Source organism: Mobula birostris, chromosome 23 (assembly GCF_030028105.1).
Source record: "Mobula birostris isolate sMobBir1 chromosome 23, sMobBir1.hap1, whole genome shotgun sequence".
Lineage (NCBI taxonomy): Eukaryota > Metazoa > Chordata > Chondrichthyes > Myliobatiformes > Myliobatidae > Mobula > Mobula birostris.
This window is the reverse complement of record NC_092392.1, coordinates 19,725,711-19,752,609: the sequence shown is the minus strand read 5'-3', so window position 1 is coordinate 19,752,609 and position 26,899 is coordinate 19,725,711. Positions and strand designations below refer to the sequence as shown.

At 41.8% G+C, this 26,899-nt stretch overlaps 1 protein-coding gene across 5 annotated transcripts in view; it reads right to left on the bottom strand.

The window, feature by feature from the left end:
* Positions 1–14,948: 14,948 nt before the first annotated feature.
* Positions 14,949–26,899, bottom strand: part of upf2 (UPF2 regulator of nonsense mediated mRNA decay) — a 125,881-nt gene continuing 113,930 nt past the window's right edge. For all 5 annotated transcript variants that reach the window (XM_072241573.1, XM_072241578.1, XM_072241577.1 and 2 more), the window contains exon 24: positions 14,949–16,260. In XM_072241573.1, coding sequence (XP_072097674.1) covers positions 16,251–16,260 — 10 coding nt within the window. In that variant the 3' untranslated portion in view covers positions 14,949–16,250. The remainder of the gene's footprint in view (positions 16,261–26,899) is intronic.

Here is a 26,899-nt window from a genome sequence, read left to right as displayed (position 1 = left end):
GTCTGCATGCTTTTATGCATTAAGTTGCTGCCACATGAATGACTGATTAGATATTTGCATTAGTGAAGTCGCTAGTGCGGTAATATCATTGTGCTAACACTACACTACTGCGCCACCCCAACCGTAACAGAGTCACGTACAGGCCAGAGTAGTTAAGGAAGAAGGGGGTTACTCCCTGAAGTTCATTGGCACAATGTATGGAATTGTCTGGTGATTTCATGTTTACCATTAGTGAAACGAACCTTTCTCCGATTCCAGATTTACTCACAAAGTAAACATAATTTACTCACATTTACTCTTCAGTATAATTTTCCCTGCTGCTATGATGGGATTTGAACTCACTTCTTCTGGATCAACGGCCCAGAACACTGGCTGCTGGTCCGGTAAATTAACCATCATATCACATTCTTTGGCACTCTACCAAGCGGAGGAGAATTAATGAATTACCATCTGCCCAAGATAATAATCACAGCTCAGTTATTAACCTTTTCCATCTTGATCACTTGTTGGAAACTTTTGGCTGAATGAGATTAATTGGTATTAATATCACTTTATTGTTCTCAAATGTACCAAGATACAGTGAGAAGCTTGTCTTGCTTATTGTTTATACAGATCAAATCATTACCACAGTGCATTGAGCTATAATAAGGTAACAGAATAACTTACAGAATGAAGTGTAAAGGCAATTAAGAAAGTGCAGTGCAGGCAAACGACAAAGTGCAAGATCATGACAAGGCAGTTTGTGGGGTCAAGAGTGATTCTCGTCAGGCAAGAGGTCCATTCAAAAGTCCGATAACATTGGGTGGGAGCTGTCCTTGAGCCTGGTGGTACGTTGTTTCAGGCTTTTGAAATCTTCGGCCTGATAGGAGAGAGGGGAAGAGAGAATGTCTTTGATTATGCTGGCTGCTTTACTGAGGCAGTCAGAAATGTAATCCATGGAGGGGATGCTGGTTTCCATGATGTGCTGAGCTGTGTCCACAACTCCCTGCAGTTTCTTACGGTCACATGCAGAGTAGTTGCTGTACCAAACAGTAACGCATTGAGACTGAAAATCCTTTATCGTAATCAAACTTTATCTTCTTGTCTTTTCCCGAGGCACTTTGGAAAGCATAACCAAACATAATTGGCTTTCCAATTTGCAAATGATGCAAAGGTTAGTGTTAGTGGTATAGCAGACAGTGTAAAAGGTTGTTGTATGTTGCAATTGGACATTGGCAGTATGCAGGGCTGGGCAGAGAGGTGGCAGATGGAGTTCATTCTGGGGAAGTGTGAAGTGATTCAAAGACTCAAAGCACATTTATTATCAAAGACTGTATAAATTATACACCTTGAAATTTGTCTGCTTACAGGCAGCCACAAAGCAAGAAACCCGGAAAACCCAATTAGACCAAAAACCACTGTGCAGAGAAAAAGAGAAAATAACATAAATCATGCAAACAACAGAAGCAAGCCAACAGCATTCCAAACTAGATGGAGTCCCAGATCCATTCCAGGAGTAGCCAGGGTAGGCCCAAACCTTGGTCCCAGCTCATAATACCAGCAGGGCAAAAACACAGAGCAGCCTCGTCATAGCCTCGATGCCATGGAGAAATGAATGAACATTCATGGGAGAGTGAGCGAAATTAGGCCAACCCTCGCCTTTGTTCCTGACACTCGGGCTTCCAGACTATCTGTGCCAGGGTTTAAATTGTCCAAGCACCAGGTGGTGCCTCGCTCTAGGACCCGGACCCGAGTGCCACAATACGCTTGGGCCGCTCAGCCCAACACCATTCTCCACCTTACCAAATCGGCTCACTTTGGAAGGTCAAAACTGGAAGCAAAGGTTGCATAACTCTTAGCATCGTGGAAGAACAGCGGGTTCCATATCCCTCAGAGTTGTTGAGTAAGTTGATGGGGTGGTTAGGAAGGCATATAATGTGTTGACCTTCATTAGCTGTGGGATTGAACTCAAGAGCTGTGAGGTAATGTTGCAGCTCTATAAAACCCAGGTAAGCCCTTAATGGATCTTTGAGCTCAGTTCTAGTTTCTTCATTATAGGAAAAATGCTGAAGCCTTAGAAGAGGTGCATTAGAGATTTAATAGGATGCTACCTAGATTGGAGAACATGTCTCATGAAGAAAAGTTGAGCAAGCTAGGGCTATTAACTTTGGAGTAAAGGAGATGAGAGGTCTGTGATGGCCACTGCTATCATGTTTGCTGTTGTGTGCTGGGGCAGCAGGCTGAGGGTAGCAGACACCAACAGAATCAACAAACTCATTCGTAAGGCCAGTGATGTTGTGGGGATGGAACTGGACTCTCTCACGGTGGTGTCTGAAAAGAGGATGCTGTCCAAGTTGTCCAAGACATTTTGGACAATGTCTCCCATCCACTACATAATGTACTGGGTGGGCACAGGAGTACATTCAGCCAGAGACTCATTCCACCAAGATGCAGCACTGAGCGTCATAGGAAGTCATTCCTGCCTGTGGCCATCAAACTTTACAACCCCTCCCTTGGAGGGTCAGACACCCTGAGCCAATAGGCTGGTCCTGGACTTATTTCCTGGCATAATTTACATATTACTATTTAACTATTTATGGTTTTATTACTATTTATTATTTATGGTGCAACTGTAACGAAAACCAATTTCCCCCAGGATCAATAAAGTATGACTGTGACTATGACTATGTGTATACGATAATAAGGCAAATAGATAGGGTGGACAGCCTGACCCATTTTCCCAGGAGGAATTCTTTAGCCAGAGAGTTGTGAGTCTATGGAATTCATTGCAACAGAAAGAAGAAGAGGCCAAGCAGTCAGGTGTATTTAACGCAGAGGTTGATAGATTCCCGATTGGTAAGGCTATAGAGAGGAGGCAGGAGAATGGGGCTGAGAGGGAAAATAACTCAGCCACGATAAAACAGTTGAGCAGACTCAATGGGCAGAATGGCCTAATTCTAATTCTATGTCTTATGGTCTAATTTTGCGCTGACAATCAGAACATCTAACAGATGTCAGAATCTAAATCACACACAAGGTGTATTTGCATAACTTGGCCAGCTTCCTACAGACAGGCAATTTTGCGCAGCTAAGATTAAAGCCCCTGCAGTGGTTAAACAATTCAGAGGAGCTTACAAGATATCATCTCGTACAACATGAATGCAACTCTCTCTTCACCTAAGTCCTGCTATTACTTGTGATAAGATTCCTAGCCAAGAAAAGCAATATCTTTGATCGTTTCCAGGTCTAATTTCCATTGTATAATAGATTAAATTTTTACTTAATGCCAGACAATGATTTCATTGATATTTGTGGAAAAACAATTTCAAAGTTTGGATCAGACCATAAGACATAGGAGCAGAATTAGTCCATTCAGCCCACCTCTCTGCCATTCCATCATGACTGATATATTACCCCCTCAACCCCATTCTCCTGCCTTCTCCCTATAATCTTTGACACCCTTACTAATCAAGAACCTTTCAACCTCCACTTTAAATATACCCAATGACTTGGCCTCCGCAGCCATCTGTGACAATGAATTCCACAGATTCACTATTCTCTGGCTAAAGAAATTCCTCCTCATCTCTGTTGTAAATAGATGTTCTTCTGTTCTGAAGTCTGAAGTGGTGCCCTCTGGTCTACACTCCCCCACTATAGGAAACATCCTCACTCTGTATACAGTATGCCTTTCAACATTCAATAAGTTTCAATTGGATTCCCCTCTCATTCTTCTAAATTCCTGCGAGCAGAGGCCCAGAGCCATCAAACACTTCTCATACCCTTTCATTCCCGGAATCATTCTTGTGAACCTCCTCTGGACCCTCTCCAATACCAGCACATCTTTTCTTAGATAAGGGGCCAAAAATTACTCACAATACTCCAGGTGCAGTCTGACCAATGCCTTATAAAGCCTCAGCATCACGTCCTTGATCTTATATTCTAGTCTTCTTGAAATGAATGCTAACATTGCATTTCCCTTCCTTACTGCCAATTCAACCTTCAAGTTAACCTTTAGGAAATCCTGCGTAAGGTCCCTCAAATCCCTTTGCAACTCAAGATTTTTGAAGGTCTTTCCCTCTTTAGAAAATTGTCTACATCTTTATTTCTTCTACCAAAGTGCATGACCATACACTTCCCTACACCATATTCCATCTGCCACTTCTTTGCCCATTCTCCCAATCTGTCCAAGCCCTTCTGCAGACTCCCTGCTTCCTCAACATTACCTGCCCCTCCACTTTGTATCATCTGCAAACTTGGCCACAAAGTCTTTGTTTGGATTGCAGAAGGAATAAGCAGATTTTAAGCAGGGCAAGTGTTTTTTACACAGTGTGCTGGGTGCCTGGAATGTGCTGCCTGAGACGGTGGTGAACGGCAAATACAATTGAAGTGCTCAAGACGATCTTAGATATGAATGTGCAGAAAATCAAAGAATATGTACGTTGTGTAGGCAGAAGAGATTAGATTAGTTAGGCATTTGATTACTAATTTAATTAATTTGGCACATGCTGTGGGTTGAAAACACAAGAGGTTCTGCAGATGCTGGAGATCAAACAGTCACCACTTTGTGCCAAGACCCTTCATTGAGACTGAACAGAGGGCAGAAGCCAGAAGGCTCGATTCCTTTGCTGTATGCTCAGATTGTTTAAAAGGAAAGGGGATTTTGCATCTGTACAGCCCACAGTATAAAAAGGACAAATCCAATGTAGAGACTGGTCTAGCAAACACTGATTAATCGATAGTCCGTCAAAAGGAAGCATTTCTCTCAGAATAACCACATAATCCAAAAAATTTAATTGATATTTCTCTCAATTAATTTGTTTGCTAAGGCTGCCTTTTATTGGGCTTGTGCTTTTTATGTACAATGAAATTCTACATCTCCACATTACTCTTATAAAGATGGCTGTGAAAAGCTATCTCAGGCCTGATGTTTAACTGGAGAATAAAGTGCTGTTTGGAACAGGAAAGTAAACGAAAGGTCTGACATCTCAAGATACAAACCTGGACCACTGATCGATGCCACATTTTCATTCAAGGCACTCCATCATCAAGTTATATAGACCAGGAAAAAGACCTTTCGGCCCAAGTGCTCAGTGCTGACCAAGATGCTCCATCTAAGTTAGTCCCACGTGCCTGTCAAATTTTGAAATGGATTCAGTGGAACTTCAATTAATTTTTAAAAAATTGCTATGGTACCTTTTGGAAACTGATGTCAGTCCTCAAATCATAACAAGCCAAGAAGCTAGTGGTGAATCTTCCTCCTCAGCTAGTAGTAGTAGTAGTGGGATCACTCAGCTGGTGGAATCAGGTGGCTGTAGAGGCCTAGCTGGGATGCCTGTGCATGACGTTGTTTAACACGGGGGGGGGGCTGATGGACGGGAAGCAACTACATGGTCCTTGACAGATCGGGGTCAAGGTCTAGTGGCATAGAATGCAAGATGCCTGGGGACTCTTTGCTGCTGCAGCTTTCTTCCACCTTCACCACTGAGGTCTTGGTTTGGATCGCTCTTTGTCTGGAATCTTCCCTTTGACCTTACCACCATGGATGACTCTACCAGGAGCTAAGCGCCAAATGGCTAAACTCCAGATGCATCACTCTTGGGATCTCAGGAACTCACAAGTCTCTCCACCACCACAAGGTAATAATCCTTTGCGATTTTCCTTAACCAATAAGATTAAAGGACTATAAAAGGAGAACGCGTCATAAGAAACGGAGCAAAGCTGAGGTAAAATCAAATGACAGAAAGGGTTGGTGGGGTGGTTGGCGTGGAAGGTAAGAAACTACTCTAAAAACTTTATATAGCTCTAAGAATAATTTGTTACTTGCACGAATAACTCCAGTTTTTATGGGGGACTGCAGATTGAAGGTTAGCTTTATTTGTCACATGTACATTAAAACATACAGTGAAGTGCTTGGTTTGCATTGAGGATATGCTGAGGGCAGCATCTGCTACACTCCAAACCCTCCGCCTTCCCCGTCCCCCACCCCGCATACAATTCACTTACAGTGGATCGCTCCCTTCTCTTTCTGTCCAATTAAAGGGTCTCAGCTGAAATTGTTAACAGTCCATTTCCCTTCCATGATGCTGCCTGACCTGCTGAGTTCCTCCAGTGTCCTGTGTGTCCATTACTCACCAGAGTCAGAATGCTTTTCTTGGAACTACAGGTTCCCCGCTAAGCAAGCAGCTTCAATGTTAATGCTCGGTAGTGAATTCACTGAAGCTCAGTGTAGCCCAGGTAAAGGCTCACTGGGAGAGGATCGCAGTCTAGACTCCTTCCACCTCTGTAAGCTGAGGGGCTGAGTCCAAATGGGGAAGTAAAACAAGGGTACATCATCACAGGGGCAAAGGTAATACAAACAAAAAAATGACAACCCACATCAAAGTTGCTGGTGAACGCAGCAGGCCAGGCAGTATCTCTAGGAGGAGGTACAGTCGACGTTTCGCTAGTCCTGACGAAGGGTCTCAGCCTGAAACGTCGACTGTACCCCTGCCTAGAGATGCTGACTGGCCTGCTGCGTTCACCAGCAACTTTGATGTGTGTTCCTTGAATTTCCAGCATCTGCAGAATTCCTCGCTTACATAATAAAATGCCAACACTATGCATAGAACCAGAAACGTTGAATGTATAGAGCAAACAACGCTAAGAATATTATGTTCTTCTTTTGTATTTGTCCTATATTCACTGGAGTTTAGAAGAATGAGGGGGGATCTCACTGAAACCTGTTGAATATTGATAGGCAAGTTTCAATAGTGGGAAAGTCTAGGACCAGATGACATTCAGAATAGAAAGATGCTCACATAGGAGAATTGAAGGCTGACTGGGAAAAGTTAAATTGGAGCAAGGGCAGAGAAGAATAGAATATAAAAGCAAGGACGAGCAGCTGGTGATTTATAAGGCACTGATCAGATCACATTTGGAATACTGCACGCAATTTTGCAGTCCATATCTAAGGAAACAACTGATTGCCCTGGAGACGGTCCAGCGGAGGTTTATCCCTGGAATTAAAGGTTTATCGTATGAGGAGTGTTTGTCTTTGGGCCCGTACTTAATGGAGTTCCAAATGATAAGGAGGTAACTCCATTGATACCTACTGGATATTGAAAAGTCTGGATAGCGTGGACATGGAGAGAATGTTTCCATTCGTTAAATTGATAATCCAAGGGAACAGCCTCAGAATAAAGGGACGTCCATTTAGAACAGATATGCGGGGGAGTTTCTTCAGCCAGAGGGTGGTGAATCAGTGGAAATCATTGCCACAGACAGCTGTGAAGGCCAAGTCTTTGGGTGTACTTAAGGCAGAGATTGTTAAGGGGTTAATGGCTACAGGGAGAAGGCAGCAGAATGAAGTTGAAGAAAATAAATCAGCCATGACTGAATTAAGATGATCCGATAGCCTGTATGATCTAATTCTGTTCCTATATACATCTTATGTCAACAGGAAGAAAGCAACTGGGGCTGGATCAGAGGACAAAGGTCAAACACAGGTTCACATGCAGAAGCACGCAGTAAAATATTTTTGGCAAGAGTGAAATTTTAATTCAAATAATAACACGTACATTTTTCATGACCCTTTCAAAAGCATTTTATTTATTTTTACATTTAAAGTGTTGCATTTACTCTAATGCTGGCAATGCAATGGCTAACAGGCAGTTACCGGAGCTGATTTTAATTAAAAACAGGTTGATTGAGAAGGTAATTATTTCCCAGGATAGCTCCCCTGGCCCTATTCAGAACAGTTATGTGGGATCATTTCATCCATCCAAGAGTTCAAACTAAACTTATTATCAAAATACTTGTGTTGCCATCTTCTTCAAGGATTGCAACCTTGTCATGGTGGAGAGGCTTGCGAGTTCCTGAGAGCCCGAGAATGATGCTGGCTGGAGTTTAGCCATCCAGTGCTTAGGGTCACCCATATATAGCCCCGAGACACCAGGCAAGGTCATTCGATTCCAATCAATTCATTATTGAACATTACAGATTTCTCTCTGGTGCTTCCCACTCCCTCCCCTTTCCCCAACCATGATTCCCCTCTCCCTGCCCCCTTCCCACTCTCAGCCCACAATGGAGACCCATATCAGAATCAGGTTTATCATCACTCACATGTCATGAAATTGTTTTTTTTGTGGCAGCAGTAGAGTACAATACATAAAACTACTACAGTGCTGGGCAAAAGTCTTAGGCACCCTAGCTATTTATATGTGCCTAAGCCTTTTGCACAGAACTGTGTAATCAAATTGGCACCACCGTAGCGTAGTGGTTAACGTGACACTATTGCAGCTTGGGCCTTTGGAGTTCAGAGTTCGAATCTGGCCTTTTCTGGAAGGAATCTGTACATCCTGCCTCTAGGATGCATGCATTTTCTCTAGGTCCTTCAGTTTCCTCTCACAATCCAAAGACATAGTGGGTAGGTGAATCAGTCATTGTAAATTGATTGTCCTGTGATTGAGTCAGGGTTAAATCGGGGTTGTAAGGGGGTTGCTGGGTGGTGTGGCTCGAAGGGCCTATTCCACTCTGCACCTCTAAGTATAAATAACAAGGTCAATGAAAGCAGAGGAAGGTTGCAGCAGGGAAGGATCCCCACTTGTCTTGCTTTCCACGCCACTGGACCCTGCTCCAATCTGTCAAGGACCATGTGGCAACTGCCTGTGCATCAGCCTCCCCACGTTAAACAAATCAAACACAGGCATTCTCCATTAAGGGAATCCATCCCAACACCCCAGAAACCCCTGAGGAGAACACCATACTTGACTCGAGTGATCGTACTACCAACTATAATGCTGTTTATATCGTAAATACATGCTTGTATTTATACACATTTTATTGTATAATCTCTATCAACTTTTCCCTTATTTTATATATAATGATTTTTATAATTGTTGAATGTTGGTGTTTTTTGTTGCACAGTATGCTGTGTCCTGACCAACACACCACAGCAAATTTGTAATACAGTAAATGGAAAATGTGAATAAAGTTCATCCTTGATCTTCCTGAGATTAATTTTCTTGCTGACATTTACAGGAAAAGTAAAGAAATACAATCAAATTTACAAAACAAAATCATAGTGTCTATAAAAAGTATTCACCTTGAAAGTTTTCATGCGTTGTTTTACAACACTGAATCACCGTGGATTTAGTTTGGCTTTTCTGACACAAATCAACAGAACCCTGCAGTCCAAGTAACTTTCCCATGACTCTAATGGGAACCTTGTGAATTTTCTGTTAAAAGTTCATTAAGGTATTTTGAAACATTGATTTTGAATGTTTTTATTCCCTGCAATATTTAGGATATCACCATCAGTCACGCTATTGTGTATGCAGTGACTGGCATTAAACACTTTTTATAATACTGTTTACTTTGTAAATATATGTTGATATTTATGCACATTTTATTCCATATCCACACTAACTTTTAGATAATTTTTTTATTTATAATTGTTGAATGTATTTTTTTGTTGCATGTTGCATCAGCGAATTCCCAATACATGTACTATACATGGCAAATAAAGTTAATCCTTGATCACTTACCTGCATCTGATCCAGTCTTCTAGTGCCTTGGTGATTCAAGTGACTGGCTGGATGCTGCTTAGATGTGTGTGTGTGTGTATGTGTGTGTACTCCCCCTCCGATTCCTCCTTCCGCATCCCAAACCAGCGCTGGTAGATGATCTGATGCAGTAAATGAACCCTTGTGTAGGTGGATGTTATATGGCTCAAAAGGCAATTGGAGGACAGCTGAGAGGGTAGGTGACACAGTGACAGACAGCAATGAGGGGAATGACCTGCTGAGAGAAGGCATGAACCTGATTCGCCAAGTGGCCGCCGCCTTTGTCGAAGTAGGTCCTTCAGCCCAAATGGTCCAGCCTGACCAAGTTGCGCTATTTGAGCCAGTCTCACTTGCCAGCATTTGACCCATTTATCCAGAGGGTGGTGAATCGGTGGAATTCTGCCCGAAAGTCTTTTTTTTTAAGTTATTAGTTTCTCTGGCAGCTCATTCGGGATAATATCATTTTCAGTGTATTTTAAAAAAATTGCCCCTCGAATTCCTATTAAATCTTTTCCCTGTCACCTTAAACCCATTTCCTCTGGTTCTTGATTCCACAGCCCTGGGAAAGAAACTTTGCACACTGGCTCTTAATAATTTTATTCACCTCTACAAGATCACTAATTAGTCTCCTACACTCCACAGGATAAATTCCTAGCCTGTCCAACCACTCAGTCCCTCAAGTACAGGCAACATCTTGTAAATCTTTTCTGCAGACTTTCCAGTTTAGTAGCACATTTCTTATAGCAGGGTGACCAGAAATGAACACAATACACCAAATGCAGCCTCACCAGTGCCCTGCGCCACCTTAATACTCAAAGCCCTAATTGATAAAGGCATGGCAAAAGCTTTCATCGCCGGCCTGTCTACCCGTGACTTTATTTTCAGTGAACCATGTACTTATATACCAGGGTCCCTCTGTTCCCCAGCACTCAAGGCCCTTCCATTTACTCTGAAAGTCCTACCTTGATTTGACTTTACAAAATGCAACACCTCACCGTTATTCAAATTAAAATCCATTTGCTATTCCTTGGCCCTCTCACACAGCTAAACAAAGTTTCCCTTGATTTTCGAGAACATTCTTCACTGCCCACCATAGCACCTGTTTTCATGTCACCTGCAAACTTACCATGCATGCAATAAGTAGCACCCTGAACCGGCCACGAGCATCGTGAACAAGTTTCCAGTGCGGAATTTAAACCGGGAACATGGGACTGTGGCAAGCAGTGTCAAACTTAAACACGGCCAGATGCACAAACTCAGCAGTAACCTGCTGCAATTGTCATTCAGGATTTAAAAATGATGACTGTCAACGTTTTTAAAACAAGTTGCAGAATGCTGGAGGGAGGGCACATCAAGCCTAACCCCGAATAAACTACAGCTCAAATATTTTATACATGCTTTGTGCTTTTGAACTTCAGTAATTTAAAATATGCAGCCAAAAATTTTTACAAAATGGGAAAGGGAGTGAGTCAATTTTATTCAGTTAAAGACTAGATTAATGTAGGACCTTTCATAACTTCAAACTAATTCACAGCCAATTACATCTGAAGAGCATTTGCAGCTTCCATGATGAAATGAATGACTATGAAGAATTACCAGACTTATCCACCCAAATACTTTCCTATTGGATAGTCAAAGCAGATTTTTTTCCTCTTCCATCCCTGCCAGTTCATATTCCTGTACTATGGGCTGCAATGAGCCTTTACCACAACCTAACAGCAGCCTCAGGTGCCAGGAAGGTGTTTCGAGCAGTATGACAGCTCAAAGAAACCAGTACCTACCCGGCACCCAAACACAGCACCTCTCAGCAGATGGTGGGCAACAGCAGGATATTGACCAGTGAAATTTGGGGGGGGGGGGGGGTGAAATCCCTGCAGAGGGAACAGTAGATCTCAAGTGATTGGTCACACTTGTGGTTCAGTGTCTTATCTGCATCCACACATCTTCGTGCATCCGTTTAAAACTGTTTTTGGAGACACAAGAGGCTGTAGATGCTGGAATCTGGAGCAACAAACAATCTGTTGGAGGAACTGTTAACGTTTCAGGTTGAAACCCTGCATCATGACTGAAAGTGGAGAGGAGGTATGGCTATCACAAAAAGGGGAAGGGGAGGGGTTAGACAGGAAGCAAGAGTGATTGGTTAATCAAGGAGGGGTGTAAGATGATGGGCAGGTAGGGGAGCGGAGAGGGGTTGGAGTTGGAAGACAGTGGCAGGTGAGTGATAGATGAAAGCACAAGAGAAATGAGAGGTAGATAGAATGAGGTGAGGAGGAGAAGGAGCAAGGTGTGGAGCTGGATACAGCTACTGGAAAGAGATGAGCAGGAACACAAAGAGCTACCAGTGCTTCACACTGATAAGGGCAGGGGAAAAACATGTGGGTGTGGAGTGAGTGGATAGAACCAGGAGGTGGAGTGAGTTCCACACAGACCACAGAAATTTATCAGCTAGCAGGTCGAGAATCACTGGCTGAGTAAATGAGAGTATTAAATTATTTACAAGCCACAGACACCATTCAGGCAGAAGTATATCATATGTAGATAAGACAAATACCTTTCCACTCTAAATCAGCGTGACATACCAAGTTCCTGGCCCAAGAACCATAAAAACCATAAGACATAGGAGGAGAATTAGGCCATTCAGCCCATCGAGTCTGTTCTGAAATATTCCATTTATTATCCCTCTCAACCCTGTTCTCCTACCTTCTCCCGATAACCTTTGATGTCTTTACTAATCAAGAACCTATTGACCTCCACTTTAAACAAAAATAATGACTTAGCTTCCTCAGTCATCTGTGGCAATTAATTCCACAGGTTAATCATCCTTTGGCTAAAGAAATGCCTCCTCATCTACGTTTGTATAAAGGGATGTCCTTGTATTCTGGAGTCTCCATCATGATGGGAAACATCCTCTCCACATTCCTTCTATCTAGGCCTTTCATTATTTGACAGCTTTCAATGAGATCCACCCTACCCCACCCCCCATTCTTCTAAATTCCAGTGAGTACAGGCCCAGTGCCACCCAAAGCTCCTCATATATTAACCTGATCCCTTCGGATGACATATCCTGCAACAACCGTTCCTTATTCAAATCAGTTGGTATTTCCAACTAACAAGTTGAAATCCACTTTATGAAATCATTAAACAGGATGATCTTTCTTCTGTCACTAGGCATAGAAACAGACTCATGAATCTGCACCACCGATCAATTTCCACCAACCCCTTAACAATTCTATTTTATTCTGCCCACACTCCCTCAGCCCCAGATCCCACCACTCATTTATATACTAGGGACAATTTACAGTGACCAGCGAACCGACCAGTACATTTTTTGGATGTGGGAGGAATCCGGGATTGCAGAGAGAATGTGTACAGGATTCCAGAGGGCAGGAGCGAACCTGGGTCATGAGAACTGAAGAAACAGGTTTCGTAGCTATACCACTCTGCCACCATTTTGTACCAGCTCGGCCTGTTCACCACACAGCTCCGTGTGCCTCACATTCATCACAGTGTGTGAGTTCAAAACTCAAACGCACAGATATCAAATCTCCAAGTCCCAACCGAGAAATTTACTTTGCTTGTGAAGTGCTGGTTACCTCAGTGATAAAAGCTGGGCTTGTGTGACGCAAAACTAGAATTTCACAAACTTTATCTAGCATATTCAGCTATTGGAAACTCAAGTCAAGGCCAGCAGTACTGTTGATGGCTGGTTCATTTAATGGACCTTTGATAATAACTGCAGACAGATTTGATTTTAGATAGGAACATAGGAAGAAGCATCGTAGAAGAAAGGTGTAACCGCAGTACTCCTGTAACACTCCTCTGATTTTCGAGGATCGCAGGTCCTACACCATTGCCAGCTTGCACTTTAGGTTGTGTATAATGGGAGTCAAAATGCTTGCACTTTGTATCCATGAACCCATAAACACTACCTCACTTTTCATCTTTTGCACTATTTATTTACCACTGTAACTTGCAGTAATTTTTTCCCCTGCCTTTCACTATACTGCTACCACTAAACAACAAATTCCACGACTAATGTCAGTGATAATAAATGTGATGCTGAATGTAACAACTCAACTTCACCTGTCTGACTCTCTCTTGGTTACTTGGTTTGGACAGACTTCAACATAATTGAAGGTTTTCCATACGCAGAATTTAGGTGAGCCAAGGACTGACAAAGGAGACCTTCATCCCCATTGTGTGGGCAGAATTTGGTTCCATAAGTGAAATATTAGTGTGCAACTGATAGCATGGGCAGCCAGCATTTCTTTCCCAGGGGCATTCATGGATAATACCAGAGGGCATAATTTTAAGGTGCTTGGAGTGAAGTATAGGGTTTTTTTAAGCCTCTAATATATCTCCCTGTACCACCACCCCAGGCAGTGTGTACAGGCAGATAAATTAAGAGGCACTTAAGAGACTCTTGGACAGCTACATAGTTCCCGTAATATCTACTTAATTTCATATGATCTTAAACATTTGTCTGCCTTCCACTACAGGCTGATTTAAGAAACTATTCTCTTAAAGGGAATCATTTGGTGATTGGAGGAAAGTACTGGGGAGATGTTAGAAGTAGTTTTATTTTAATATACAGAGTGGTGGTGGCTGATATATTAGAAACTCTTTGAAAGGCACATTGATGTTGGGCCACGTGGGAGGGAAGGATTGGATTGATGTCAGAGTAGGTTAAAAGGCTGGCACAACATCGTGGGGTGAAGGGCCTGTACTGCGTTGCACTATTCTATGTATGTGACTCCAGATCCACCATGGGGTTCTTTCTTAACTGGCCTGGAATAGGCTGTTTTCCAAGAATAAGCATCCTCAGAAAAACAAAGGACCATGTGGGAGGGAAGGGTTAGCTTGATCTTGGAGTAGGATAAAAGGTCAGCACAAAATCATGGGCTGAAGGGCCTGTACTGTTCTATGTTCAATCTCACTGATAAATTCTCTGGTAATTTATTTCACACCCATGGGGTTTAGAATGTGTGTGGTTCCACAGGCTCCTGAGACTCTCTGAAGCCCATGTTTCAAGGAGAAAGATCTGTACTGACCTTAGTCTTGAACAAATCCTTCATCGTAGTTTTCCATGGTCGGGGCTTTACATTAGTGCTAACCTTCACTCTGCTGTAAACTGTCAAGCAGTGAAGACCTGGCGTCAGCATTAAACAGATGACTTGCGTGCATTCCAAGTGTGAGCTATTTTACTTAGAGGGGGATACAAATCAGATCCACCCAGACTATGAAGCCTTTATTGATAATTGAGGACAATTCAGGATGAAGGTCAGACTAAAATTTTCTCCAGGATTTGAGACCTTAACGGTAACTTTTCAGTCTCCTGCTTTGTTAATAATGATTTTTCATTCTCCTGGTTGTGTTCTTAAATATTTAGAGTGCACATGCGCACAAAGAGTCTGAGCAGAAACTCAATGAGGTCAACAACTTTGTTTTTTTACTGCAAGAATGGCAACAGCCAAAAAGGTGTAGCAACTTATGAATTAGACCATGCAGTCTTGTCAAGCCAAAACATACACTTCTACACTTAGCTTCTGCAAAGAATTGTACAAGCAGGTACCTCGAACAGAAGAAACAAACAATGATGTGCTTTAGATGGAAATGACAGAATTATCGCAAGTAATTTGCTAAAAGAATGACATTTATGTATGATGCACATATCCACACCTTCAATAACACATTTAAGCAAATGGTTTTCGCTGACAATGCTGCACGTGCTAACAACCAAAATCACAATTTTGGTGCAAGAAATTCCAGAACCCAGTAAGCCTTCATTTACTTCATCTGTGTTGCCAGAAAACTGGCAAAAGAGACAAAAAAAAAGTTTTAATTGAATGACTGAATGCAAAACCAGAAGTAGTCATTTCCCTTGCCCTCTAACAACAGTTTTCCGCTGCCAAGTGCTCTGGCTTATAGCAACTGTTAAGATGCACTTGGCGTTCTGCAAGTCTGGGATTTTAATTTTTTAAAAAAACCTTTAAAACTCAAACCTAAGCGGGCACAAAAATGACTTAATGTTTAGAAGTTGGAAAGAGCCCAGAAGGAGAGAGAATCTGGGCACTTCAGCTCAGTTATTGTTACCTCATAATCCAGAGGTACAGCCAAGCTCACACTAAAACTTCCAAACAATTTAATTCTCCTGGTATGTGTTACCTTAATCCCACCCTCCCACTTCAGAAAAAGATTGCTGCTGGCCTTTATTTTATCGATTTGCACTCTATTCAACACCAAGAATAAACTCCTCTCTTTCCTTGGCCAGTTTTAAATCAGATTTCAATGTCTTGAAGAATGTTAACAATCACACAAAAATTAGATTCGTAAGATTTGGATGAACAAAGTCAAAACATTTTTGACTTGAGAAATTAGTCCCATTCTTAATTAAATGGATTGTTTTTGCTGTTTTTACTACTTACTGACATAGGCCACCTCACAATCTCCACTCTCATTCTAAAAAAAAAGGTGCCAAAGGTGTATAAGAATTAACACTGAGGAGTGCTCCCGTAGACGCATTATCAATTCTTGTTTTGTTTAGCCTGCCAGCCACTCTGCGCTATAGTCGGAGGCGGCAATGTCTGCTCAAGGCCTGGCTCGTACCAGGCACGTGTTGATCTCTAGACAGCCATGGTGAGGTGTGTCCACTGCTCTCGATGGGAGGACTCAGATACCTTTGATATCAGAGACAATGAGGGCAAGTCAAAGTGCCACCTGTCACTAACATCAACGTCGCCTGTAAATGATAAAAAAGATCAATAAACTACTGATTTGACAAAATTCAAAAAATGTATTCCCTGAAACAATTACAAATAATTAATTGGCTTGCTCTTCCAACATCCACTTTCCCCCTCCCAGCACCTGCCTCTCTTAAATAAAGGCATTTAAGGACATTGCATAGATATCAAGCTGTTATTTCTTACTGTCCGTACTCCTGCCTCAGTGAAGCAGCCAGCATATTCAATGACCCCACCCACCTCAGACATTTACTTTTCTTCCCCCTCCCAATAGTCAGAAGATACAAAAGCCTGAAAGCATGTACAACCAGGCTCAAGGACAGCTTCATCCCACTTTTATCAGACTGTTGAATGGGGCCCTAGTATGATAAAATGTACTCTTGACCTCAATCTACCTCTCCGTGACCTTGCACGATTGTCAACCTGTGCTGCATTTCCTCTGTAACTGTAACACTTTATTCTGTATTCTGTTACTGCTTTACCCTGTACTACCTCAGCACACTGCTGAACTGCATAAACAGTATGCAAGACAAGTTTTATTTTACCGTAGCTTGGTACATGTGCCAATAATAATCATATTTACTACACAAATCTGCACACTAAGCAACAGTGAACTACATAAGTCTGCATCCATCGACACATTTTAATAACTGTGAGATTCTGCAAACAGTGGGAACAACATTCCTCTCTTTCACAAATGGAACCTGTCCTGGAAAAGTCAAAGGGGATGATGAATCACTCATCCCTCCAATTATTTTGGAGTTATAATCGCATGGAGACGGGCCTTTCTGCCATCTGGCTCTGTGCTAACTATCAACCATCCATTTGCACCAACTCTACAATCAATTTTTAAAAAATTCTCACAACAAAACCTGCTCCCCTCCCCACATATTCACCTACATACTGAGACTGTTAATTTGTCAACCTGCACGCCTTTAAGATGTGGGAGAAAGCAGGAGCATACAGCAGATACATGCATTTACAGAGAGAACGTGCAAACTCCACTAAGACAGCACCTGAGGCCATCTGCTGAACACTGAAAGGCCTCAATTGAGTGGAGATGCAGAGGATGCTTTCAATAGTGGGAGAGGATATAGCTCTGAAATAGAAAGATGTCTCTTTAGAACAGAGATGAGGAGAAATTTCTATAGCCAGAGAGTGGTGAATCTGTGGAATTCATTGCCACAGATGGTGGTGGTGGTCAAGTTCATTGGGTATATTTGAAGCTAAGACTGAGAGGTCCCTGATTGGTGAGGGTGTTAAAGGTGACAGGGAGAAGGCAGGAGGATAGGGTTGAGAGGGAAAATGAATCAGCCATGATCGAATATTGGAATACACTCGATGGGATGAATGACCCGATTCTGCTCCTACGTATCAAGGTCAGGACTGAACCCGCGTATCTGGTGCTGTGAAGCAGAGACTCAAACTACTCTGCCAAAGTGCGGTTTGTTTTATGGAGAATGTTTGACATTTATGCAGACTACAGAACTAACCAATCCACTCCCTTAAAACAATCAAGCACACATTATTGTGAGAACACTCAAAAAGACAGACTATCCACCACACAGCATAGTGAAGGCCGTTCTTTGCCTCACCCAGCATCTACGCCTACAATAAGTGTCACTGCCAGGAGAAAGAATTTTCTACTGGGAAATTAATCCCAACAATTACCCTGAAAATCAGCACCGGATTCCTGCCCTCAAGGAGCCAGGGGTCAGTTGTTTTTTAAGCAGGTCTTGAACTCCACAGATGGGGCATTCAGAGGAGAATAATCAAGAAGAAAATATCTATTATAGCTTCACTGTCTAGAAAATATTTCGCATGAAAAAGAAAGACATTAAGTTTTTCTTACAAATAAATCCTGACTACTTTTACTTATCACATACCTGCCTCAGCCTCCCAACTCTACCTCCCCCTGGCTCCTTCTGTCCCCCTCTTTCTTCACCTTTCTTAGTCCAATTGTCACCTACAGGCACCTACCTTATGCCTCGTCCTCTCCACTCTTAGCCCTCAAACACTGACAATCCCTCACCACACCCTGCCTCTACAAATGCTGCTCAAGTTGCCAAGTTCCTTCAGCAAATCGTATTTCACTCTAAGATTTAATTGGTGAAGCATTTAAAGGTTACAGGGAGAAGACAGGAGAACAGGAATCAGAAAAACTAACAGTGGAATGGTCAGAAGAGTCTAATTCTGCTCCTGTATTTTATGATCTCTGGACTTCAGCATCTGCAGCCTCTTGTTGGCATTATTTGAGAAGTCAGAATCCTCCAGAACACTTTTTAAATAAAAACAATCTTACTCCAGACCAGATTAAAAAGAAATGGGCAATGCTCAAGTCAAACAGAGCTTCTAGAAGTACGAGTTAATATATGAGAATCTGTTGAAAGATGCACACCCTGATAGACAACATAGCCTTAGATGTGAGCAGTGGTAGTTAGTTATAGCATCCAATATACATTCTCCCCACACTATAGTGCAGCTTAAATCTTCTAATAAATGTTTGTAGTTCAATTGTAATATTTCATTTAACTTTTTTAAAAAAAGATAATGCATTTGTTTGTGTGACCCTTTAAAGCTTTCTCTTGTAGCGATTAATCTAGTGATGTGTTTTGTTGCACATCTTGAACACATGCTTGGGCTGAATGAATATATAAAGGCAAAAGTATTACTGGGCACTGGCCACACAGACAGAATCGAAAGGATTTATGAACAATCTGGGCAATCATGGCCCTAAAGCCAATCCACAATGCAGCTTCTCTCTAACATCCTGAAACTCTGCAATAAATTTCTATTCATCAGCAACAGCTGCAAAGCTCCATTATCACTTTTCATTCAGGTTTATGATACCATGGGGCACCACGGTAGCGTAGTAGTTACTGCAGCTCAGACTTAATTTCCAACGTCCTCTGTAAGAAAGTTAGTACATTTTCCATGAGCGCAAAGGTTTCCTCCCCCAGTCCAAAGACATACCGGTTAGTAAGTGAATTGGACATTGTAAATTGTCCTGTGATTAGGCTAGGGTTAAGTTGCTGGGTTACTGGGCAGTGTGGCTTGTTGGGCCGGAAGGGCCTGTTCCGTGCTATATCTTCAAATAAAGATAAACAAAATTCCACTTCCTAATGTTGCATGCGATCCTCTTGGCAATGGGAGACTCCTACTGCAAGGATAACTATAACTATAAATCCTTATTAACGGATGAACCACGAGTTTGTTCCCATGTCTCAACCACTGCAGAATGCGACCAAAGTGCATGCCACAACTGACAGGTTGAGTGAGCTAGTGCTTTCCTCTTTGGAGCAAAGGATGATGAGAGGTGGCTGATAGAAGTGTACAACATGATAAATGGCATAGAGTGGACAGCCAGTGACATTTTCCAAGGCAGAAGTGGCTAATACAAGAGAGCATAATTTTAAAGTGCTAGGAGGAAAGTTTAGGGAGATATCAGAGGTGGTTTGTTTGTTTTTTTTATATACACGGAGTGGTGGGTGTGTGGAAGAGGCAGATAAATTAAGGACCCTTAAGAGACTAAGATAGGCACAAGGATGAAAGAAAATTGCAGGGCTATGTAGAAGGGAAGGGTTAGATGGATCTTGGAGCAGGTTAAAAGGTCAACACAACATTGTTGTCCAAGGGCCTACACTGTCCTGTTTTATGTTTATGTTAACTGTAATATTGGGAATCTCTGACTTTTGGTGCACAGTAGGACACTTCGGTCCACAGAGTCAGCGCTGTTCACTTGATTACTAATCGTATACAAAGTCCAGTTTTTGTTCTCCCCGTATTCCAATAATCACTCCGTCTGATTGCCTCCTCCCAGATCCTAGATTCAACCCACACACTGGGGACTACTAGTGTGGTCCAATCATGGTCTGATCAGGGACAGTCAGCATGGCTTTGTGAAGGGCAGATCATGTCTAACAAGCCTGATAGAGTTCTTTGAGGAGGTGACCAGGCATATAGATGAGGGTAGTGCAGTGGATGTGATCTATATGGATTTTAGTAAGGCATTTGACAAGGTTCCACACGGTAGGCTTATTCAGAAAGTTAGAAGGCATGGGATCCAGGGGAGTTTGGCCAGGTGGATTCAGAATTGGCTTGCCTGCAGAAGGCAGAGGGTGGTGGTAGAGGGAGTACATTCAGATTGGAGGATTATGACTAGTGGTGTCCCACAAGGATCTGTTCTGGGACCTCTACTTTTTGTGATTTTTATTAACGACCTGGATGTGGGGCAGGAAGGGTGGGCTGGCAAGTTTGCAGACTACACAAAGGTTGGTGGTGGTGTAGATAGTGTAGAGGATTGTCAAAGATTGCAGAGAGACATTGATAGGATGCAGAAGTGGGCTGAGAAGTGGCAGATGGAGTTCAACCCAGAGAAGTGTGAGGTGGTACACTTTGGAAGGACAAACTTCAAGGCAGAGTACAAAGTAAATGGCAGGATACTTGGTAGTGTGGAGGAGCAGAGGGATCTCGAGGTACATGTCCACAGATCCCTGAAAGTTGCCTCACAGGTGGATAGGGTAGTTAAGAAAGCTTATGGGGTGTTAGCTTTCATAAGTCGAGGGATAGAGTTTAAGAGTCGCGATGTAATGATGCAGCTCTATAAAACTCTGGTTAGGCCACACTTGGAGTATTGTGTCCAGTTCTGGTCACCTCACTATAGGAAGGATGTGGAAGCATTGGAAAGGGTACAGAGGAGATTTACCAGGATGCTGCCTGGTTTAGAGAGTATGGATTATGATCAGAGATTAAGGGAGCTAGGGCTTTACTCTTTGGCGAGAAGGAGGATGAGAGGAGACATGATAGAGGTGTACAAGATAATAAGAGGACTAGATAGAGTGGATAGCCAGCGCCTCTTCCCCAGGGCACCACCACTCAATACAAGAGGACATGGCTTTAAGGTAAGGGGTGGGAAGTTCAAGGGAGATATTAGAGGAAAGTTTTTTACTCAGAGAGTGGTTGGTGCGTGGAATGCACTGCCTGAGTCAGTGGTGGAGGCAGATACACTAGTGAAGTTTAAGAGACTACTAGACAGGTATATGGAGGAATCTAAGGTGGGGGCTTATATGGGAGGCAGGGTTTGAGGGTCGGCACAACATTGTGGGCCGAAGGGCCTGTACTGTGCTGTACTATTCTATGTTCTATGTACTTAGCGCAGCCAATTCACCTACCCACTCAAGCCTTGGGAAGCAGGAGGAAGCTGATGCACCCGGGAGAAACCCACATGGTCACAGGGAAAGCGTGCAAACTTCACCCAGGCAGTGCAGGAGGTTAGGATTGAACCAAGTGAGTTCACAGCTTTGCTTTGCCAGCTGCCATGGTAACCAAGTGAAGGGACGGGATTGACAAGAAAGCAAAAGTCATAGACTTTCTCCCCGAGCGAGTGACTCAGCAAGTCAGAATCCTCCAGATCAACACACACAAGATGCTGGAGGAATTCGGCAGGCCAGACAGCATCTATGGAAATGAATAAACAGTCCATGTTTCAGTGTGAGAAAGGAGAGAAAGGAGAACAAGCTAGAAGGTGATAGGTTACTTCTAGTAAGATGGTGGTGCACTCCGACACAGCAGTTTCTACGGAACCAACAAAAGGTAGTATCATCTTTTTTATGATTGCAATGCCCTGCTAGATACTAAGAACTTAAAGTTCTGCAGGTCTACCCATCAGCGAGTTGTTCATTGGTGGAGAAACTGAAGGAGCTGGACCTTATTGTGGATTGTGCTGCTGCTTGCGTCAGAGTCAGTGCGCGAAGCAGGTGTGCAGTCTAACAGCGAGTGATCACCTTGGTCACCTTTCTTGAGATCGCAAGATTCTGGCGTACATTGTTGACATGGAACGCTACAAGTCTGATTCACTGGTTTACTGGTGAAATGTGAGGGTAGACAGCAGGGAAGTGGCGTGGCCTTTGCTGAAGCAAGGACTAGGCCTCAAGCCATGGTGTAGCCTGTCTGCAGCCGCCCAGGAGAGAGGCGGAGTCGGAACACTCCACGGGAGTGCCGGAGGTGGTGTGGTGTGGTGTGGCGTGGCATATGGGCTGGAGCTAGGGCTGTCTCCCTGTGTTCGCTTGGCAGAAGGCAGGATGCATTAAGTTTGACTACACACTGCTGCAACATGCAATGACTCAGGAACCTGGACCTACATTTTTTGTGTGACTGTATTTTACTGCTGTCTTACAGTATGTATGCTCTTTTTTTTTGCCTGGTGCTGTGTAGACTGTTAGTACTGTGCTTTAAACGTTGGCCCCAGAGTAATGCTGTTTCATTTGATTGCATTCATGGGTATAGAGGATACAGAGGGAATGACAATTAAACCTGAACTTGAAGCCAGGTAAATAGGAGATGTGGGAATGAAGTAAGAAGCTGGGAGGTGATAGGTGGAAAAGGTAAAGGGCTGGAGAAAAAGGAATCTGGTAGGAGAGGAAAGTGGACCACGAGAGAAAGAGAAGCAGGAGGCACCAGAGGGAGATGAAAGGTGGTAAGAGGCCAGAATAGGAAACTGAAGAGGAAAGAGTAGGGGAAAAATGGAGAAACTGCTGTTCATGCCATCAGATTGGAGGCTACCTAGACAGAATACGAGGAGGTGCTGCTCCTCCAACCAGAGAATGGCCTCATCATGTTTTTTTTTTAATTTTATTTTTATTTGGATAAGGAATTCACAAATATCATGTACTTTTTTCACACATATAACCTTTTCCATTTTTTTATATGTATAAAACTACAATTATTTATACATTCTTAAGTACACATTGAGATGATATAAAAGGAAAATAAACATTTAAATAGATAATTATGTACTGTGGTAGATCTAACCTATTAGGCTAAGTAATGGAATTAGTTGTTAAGAAAAATGGTAATAATAGTTTCCATATAACCCTTCTGGACCATTTCCACTGGTCCAAAATGTTGTATATAAGCCTATGTATCAACCATTGTAGGTGTTTATATCCTAATTTGTTCATGCTTGCTCCTGCCCGCAGACATAATTATCCAATCCCTATGTACTTATTTACTTAATTTTTTCATTTTTTTATCCCTTTCCCAAATCTTTCCCTTTACTTGTGTTAATTCTCTATTTTCCAAAAGAAAACAAAAAAAAAACAAACATTTAGACTAGGGGTGCTTATGTTAGCAATATTACTGTGTTGATGAGAAGAGCAGTATAAATCATTAGGAGAGTCATCTAAAGTCTGCTCGCATTGGAGTTATATATTCAATCCATTTATTCCAGATTTGATAAAATTTTTCTTTTTGAGTTCTCAGGGAGTAAGTCAACTTTTCCATTTTAAATATTTCCAAGATAATTTCGTACCAATCTTCTAATGTAGGTGGTATTGGATTTAGCCATTTTCTAGTGATTGATTTCTTACTTGCCGCTAAGAGGGCCTGCAGCAACTTTATATCTTCCTTCTGTTCAAGCCTCATCATGTTTTTAAGTACAAACCATCAATCTTTGTCTGAATATATTGCTTGTCGCCAGAACCCAGACTAAAAGAAAGGGCAATACCCAAGTCAATCAGAGCTTATAGAGGGGTGAGCTAATGTATGAGAATCCATTGAAAGATTCTCATCCTGTTAAACAACATAGCCGCAGATTTGGCCAGCAGTTTGTCAGTTATAGCACCCAATATACATTCTCCTCATCCTATAGTGCAGTTCAATAGTAATATTTCATTTCACATTTTTAAAAAAGATAATGAACTTTATTTTTTTTCAATTTGGACACCCATGTGCAATCCATTAATTTGTTTTCTTGCATCTTGAACACTTGTTTGGGCTGAATGACATTGTAAAGGCAAAATTAGGACTGAACCCTGACTGCAAAGATTGTCTCCCCAGTATTGACCAATCTAGACCATCTTGTCCCCAAGCTAAACACAGAATGCTGCACCATTGTCAATATTATTTTTTTTAAGCAGAAATTAAATGATCATGTAACCTTCAATTCCATCACCTGCTCCTGAAGCAAGGTCAAGCAAATGCAGAAAATTAAGTCCAGAAAATTCAAAATAGTAAAAATAATTTCTAATCAAATTTAGAACATTTAAAGATTTCTCAAGTTACATTGGCATGACCTAGGCAATATCACTTCAATATCAAAGACTGGGCAACTAAACAAAAACTTACCTAGTGCCACTTCTCTAGATCCAGAGACCAAACCAATTTTGATAATAACAACTAAAAATTCTAATTTAATAAAAACTTTGAAAATAGTAATTAAAACGGAGTTTATGTCGAAGTAAAAGTTCCAAACTTTTATTTGATTCACTTTGCTTGGATTTTTTAAATAATTATTTTCAGATCTGTTAGTTCTGCAGTCTGGGGTACAGTACTGAAGTGGTTTAAGTTCTGAACTAGAATCAAGAGCTCAAGGTTGCTGACTGATCCACACAGGAGATTGAATACAGCCACGGTTTCTCAAGAATTTAATTTAAATATATTTGGAATTTTAAAATGGTTATTCTCAAGAATACATTGAAACCACCAGATTATCATAAAAACCCACTCAGCTCAGAAATGCCCAGTCTTTACAGTCCTTGCATGGTCAGCCAGAGACACCAGTATGACTGATACTTAATTCCCACTCCACTTATAGGCAACAAGGGTGGATAATAAACGTTATTGTTACCAGCAATATCTACATCCCATGATTGGAAACAAAAATAATAGCAAGAGATTGATCCATCGGTTTTGTACAGACAAAGACAATCGTCTGAACTTAGAACATAAAACTGTTCTACAGCAGATAATACAGCACAGTGGAGGCTCCACAGCCCATAATATTGTGTCAACCCTTTAACCTACTCTCATATCAATTTAACTCTTCCCTCCCAAATAGCTGTCCATTTTACTTCCGTCCATGTGCCTATCTAACAGTCTCTCAAATGTCCCTGATATATCTGCCTCTACCATCACCCTCGGCAGCATGTTCCATGCACCCACCACTGAGTAAAAAACCTACTTCTGGCATCCCCATGCAGCGTGCATTTTGGCTGTTTCAACCCTTTTGTTATTTGGTTGGCAGACATAGACCCTGAGGGGGAATAAGGGGAGATCTCTGCACAACACTGAGCTATCACACCATACTTATTTCATAAAGCCTCCAGAATCATAATGGATGAGGTGAGTGGAAATGATGGCTATTATACTGAAACAGAGTAAGAGTCTGTGCTGGGATCTCAAGTAACGTTCTTCCTGAAACTGAAGCTAAAATATATTGTGTGATCAAAGAATAGTTAGCACAAGCAGCATCTACACTAAGTGACCACTTTATTAGGTACATGTGTACATCACTCATTAATGCAAATATCTAATCAGCCAATCACGTGGCTACAACCCAATACAGAAAAGCACGCAGACGTGGTCGAGAGTTGTCGTTCAGACAAAACATCAGAACGGAGAAGAAATGTGATCTCAGTGATTTTGACCATGGGATGATTGTTGGTGTCAGATGGGATGACTTGGGTACCTCAGAAACTGTTGATCTCCTGGGATCTTCACACACAACAGTCTCTACAGTTTACAAAGACAGGTGAGAAAAACAAAACAAATTCCAGTGGGTGGCAATTCAGTGGGTGAAAATGCTTTGTTAATGAGAGAGGTCAGAGGAGAACAGCCAGACTTGTTCAAGCTGACAGGAAGGTGACAATAACTCAAATAACCACGTGTTACAACAGTGGGGTACTGAAGAGCATCTCTGAATGCACAGCATGTGAAACCTTGAAGTAGATGGGCTACAGCAGTAGAAAACCACACCATGCTCCACTCCTGTGTCTAATGAAGTGGCCACTGAGTGTATATGTCAAAATATTCCAATGCTACCTGGGAACACCTACATTGTGATGGTAGACATATATCTTGTTATTCTTTACCTTGCTCATTGAGATTTGCACAACTGTAAAGATTTGCTGAGTGATTATGGGCAATATACAGCATCAATGAGACGGTGTTAATTTGTTAAAATAACTGAACTAGGTTTAGTAAAAAGCTGTGTAAAAATGATTTATTGAAGAAACAAACCTCAGCTGACTTTAAAATAGCAATTCACAAAATAATCATGGTTTAAGTGTGCAAATATTAAAATATAACCTTTGTAAGAAGGGAAAAATTCCAACAAGCAGCACAAATCTAATCAAAATTTTATTTGTAACTATTGAATCTTTTATCTCATGCTTTTCACTGGATTGTTAAAGTTGGTAATTTTTACGTTTCTCATTCTGAAACACAGACATGGTATTTCTTGCCATTTTGGCACCATTTACAGCATCCAGAAAGCAAACAAAAATTACTGTCTTTGCAAAATTTACTACAATAGACTAGCTAGATTCCCATTTTATCATACAGATCAGATGCAACTCAAAAAAGTATTCAATTTAAGAAAAAAATGATGGCAGTGGAATCCATCGTGAGTTTTTTTTCCAAAAATTGGACATTTTGCAAGCTTTTCTTTTGAATTTTAAACACAGTAAACTCAGCCCTGCTTCTACATATTTCCAAATGTATTAAGATCTGAGCAGCAACTTGATACATGCACAATTTGAAAAGAAACTACACAAAGTCCATTTCAGCAGCCAATACAAGCCAACCTTTTAATCTAGTTAGGTTTAAACAGGAACATGAAAAAAAACAGATTCTTCACCA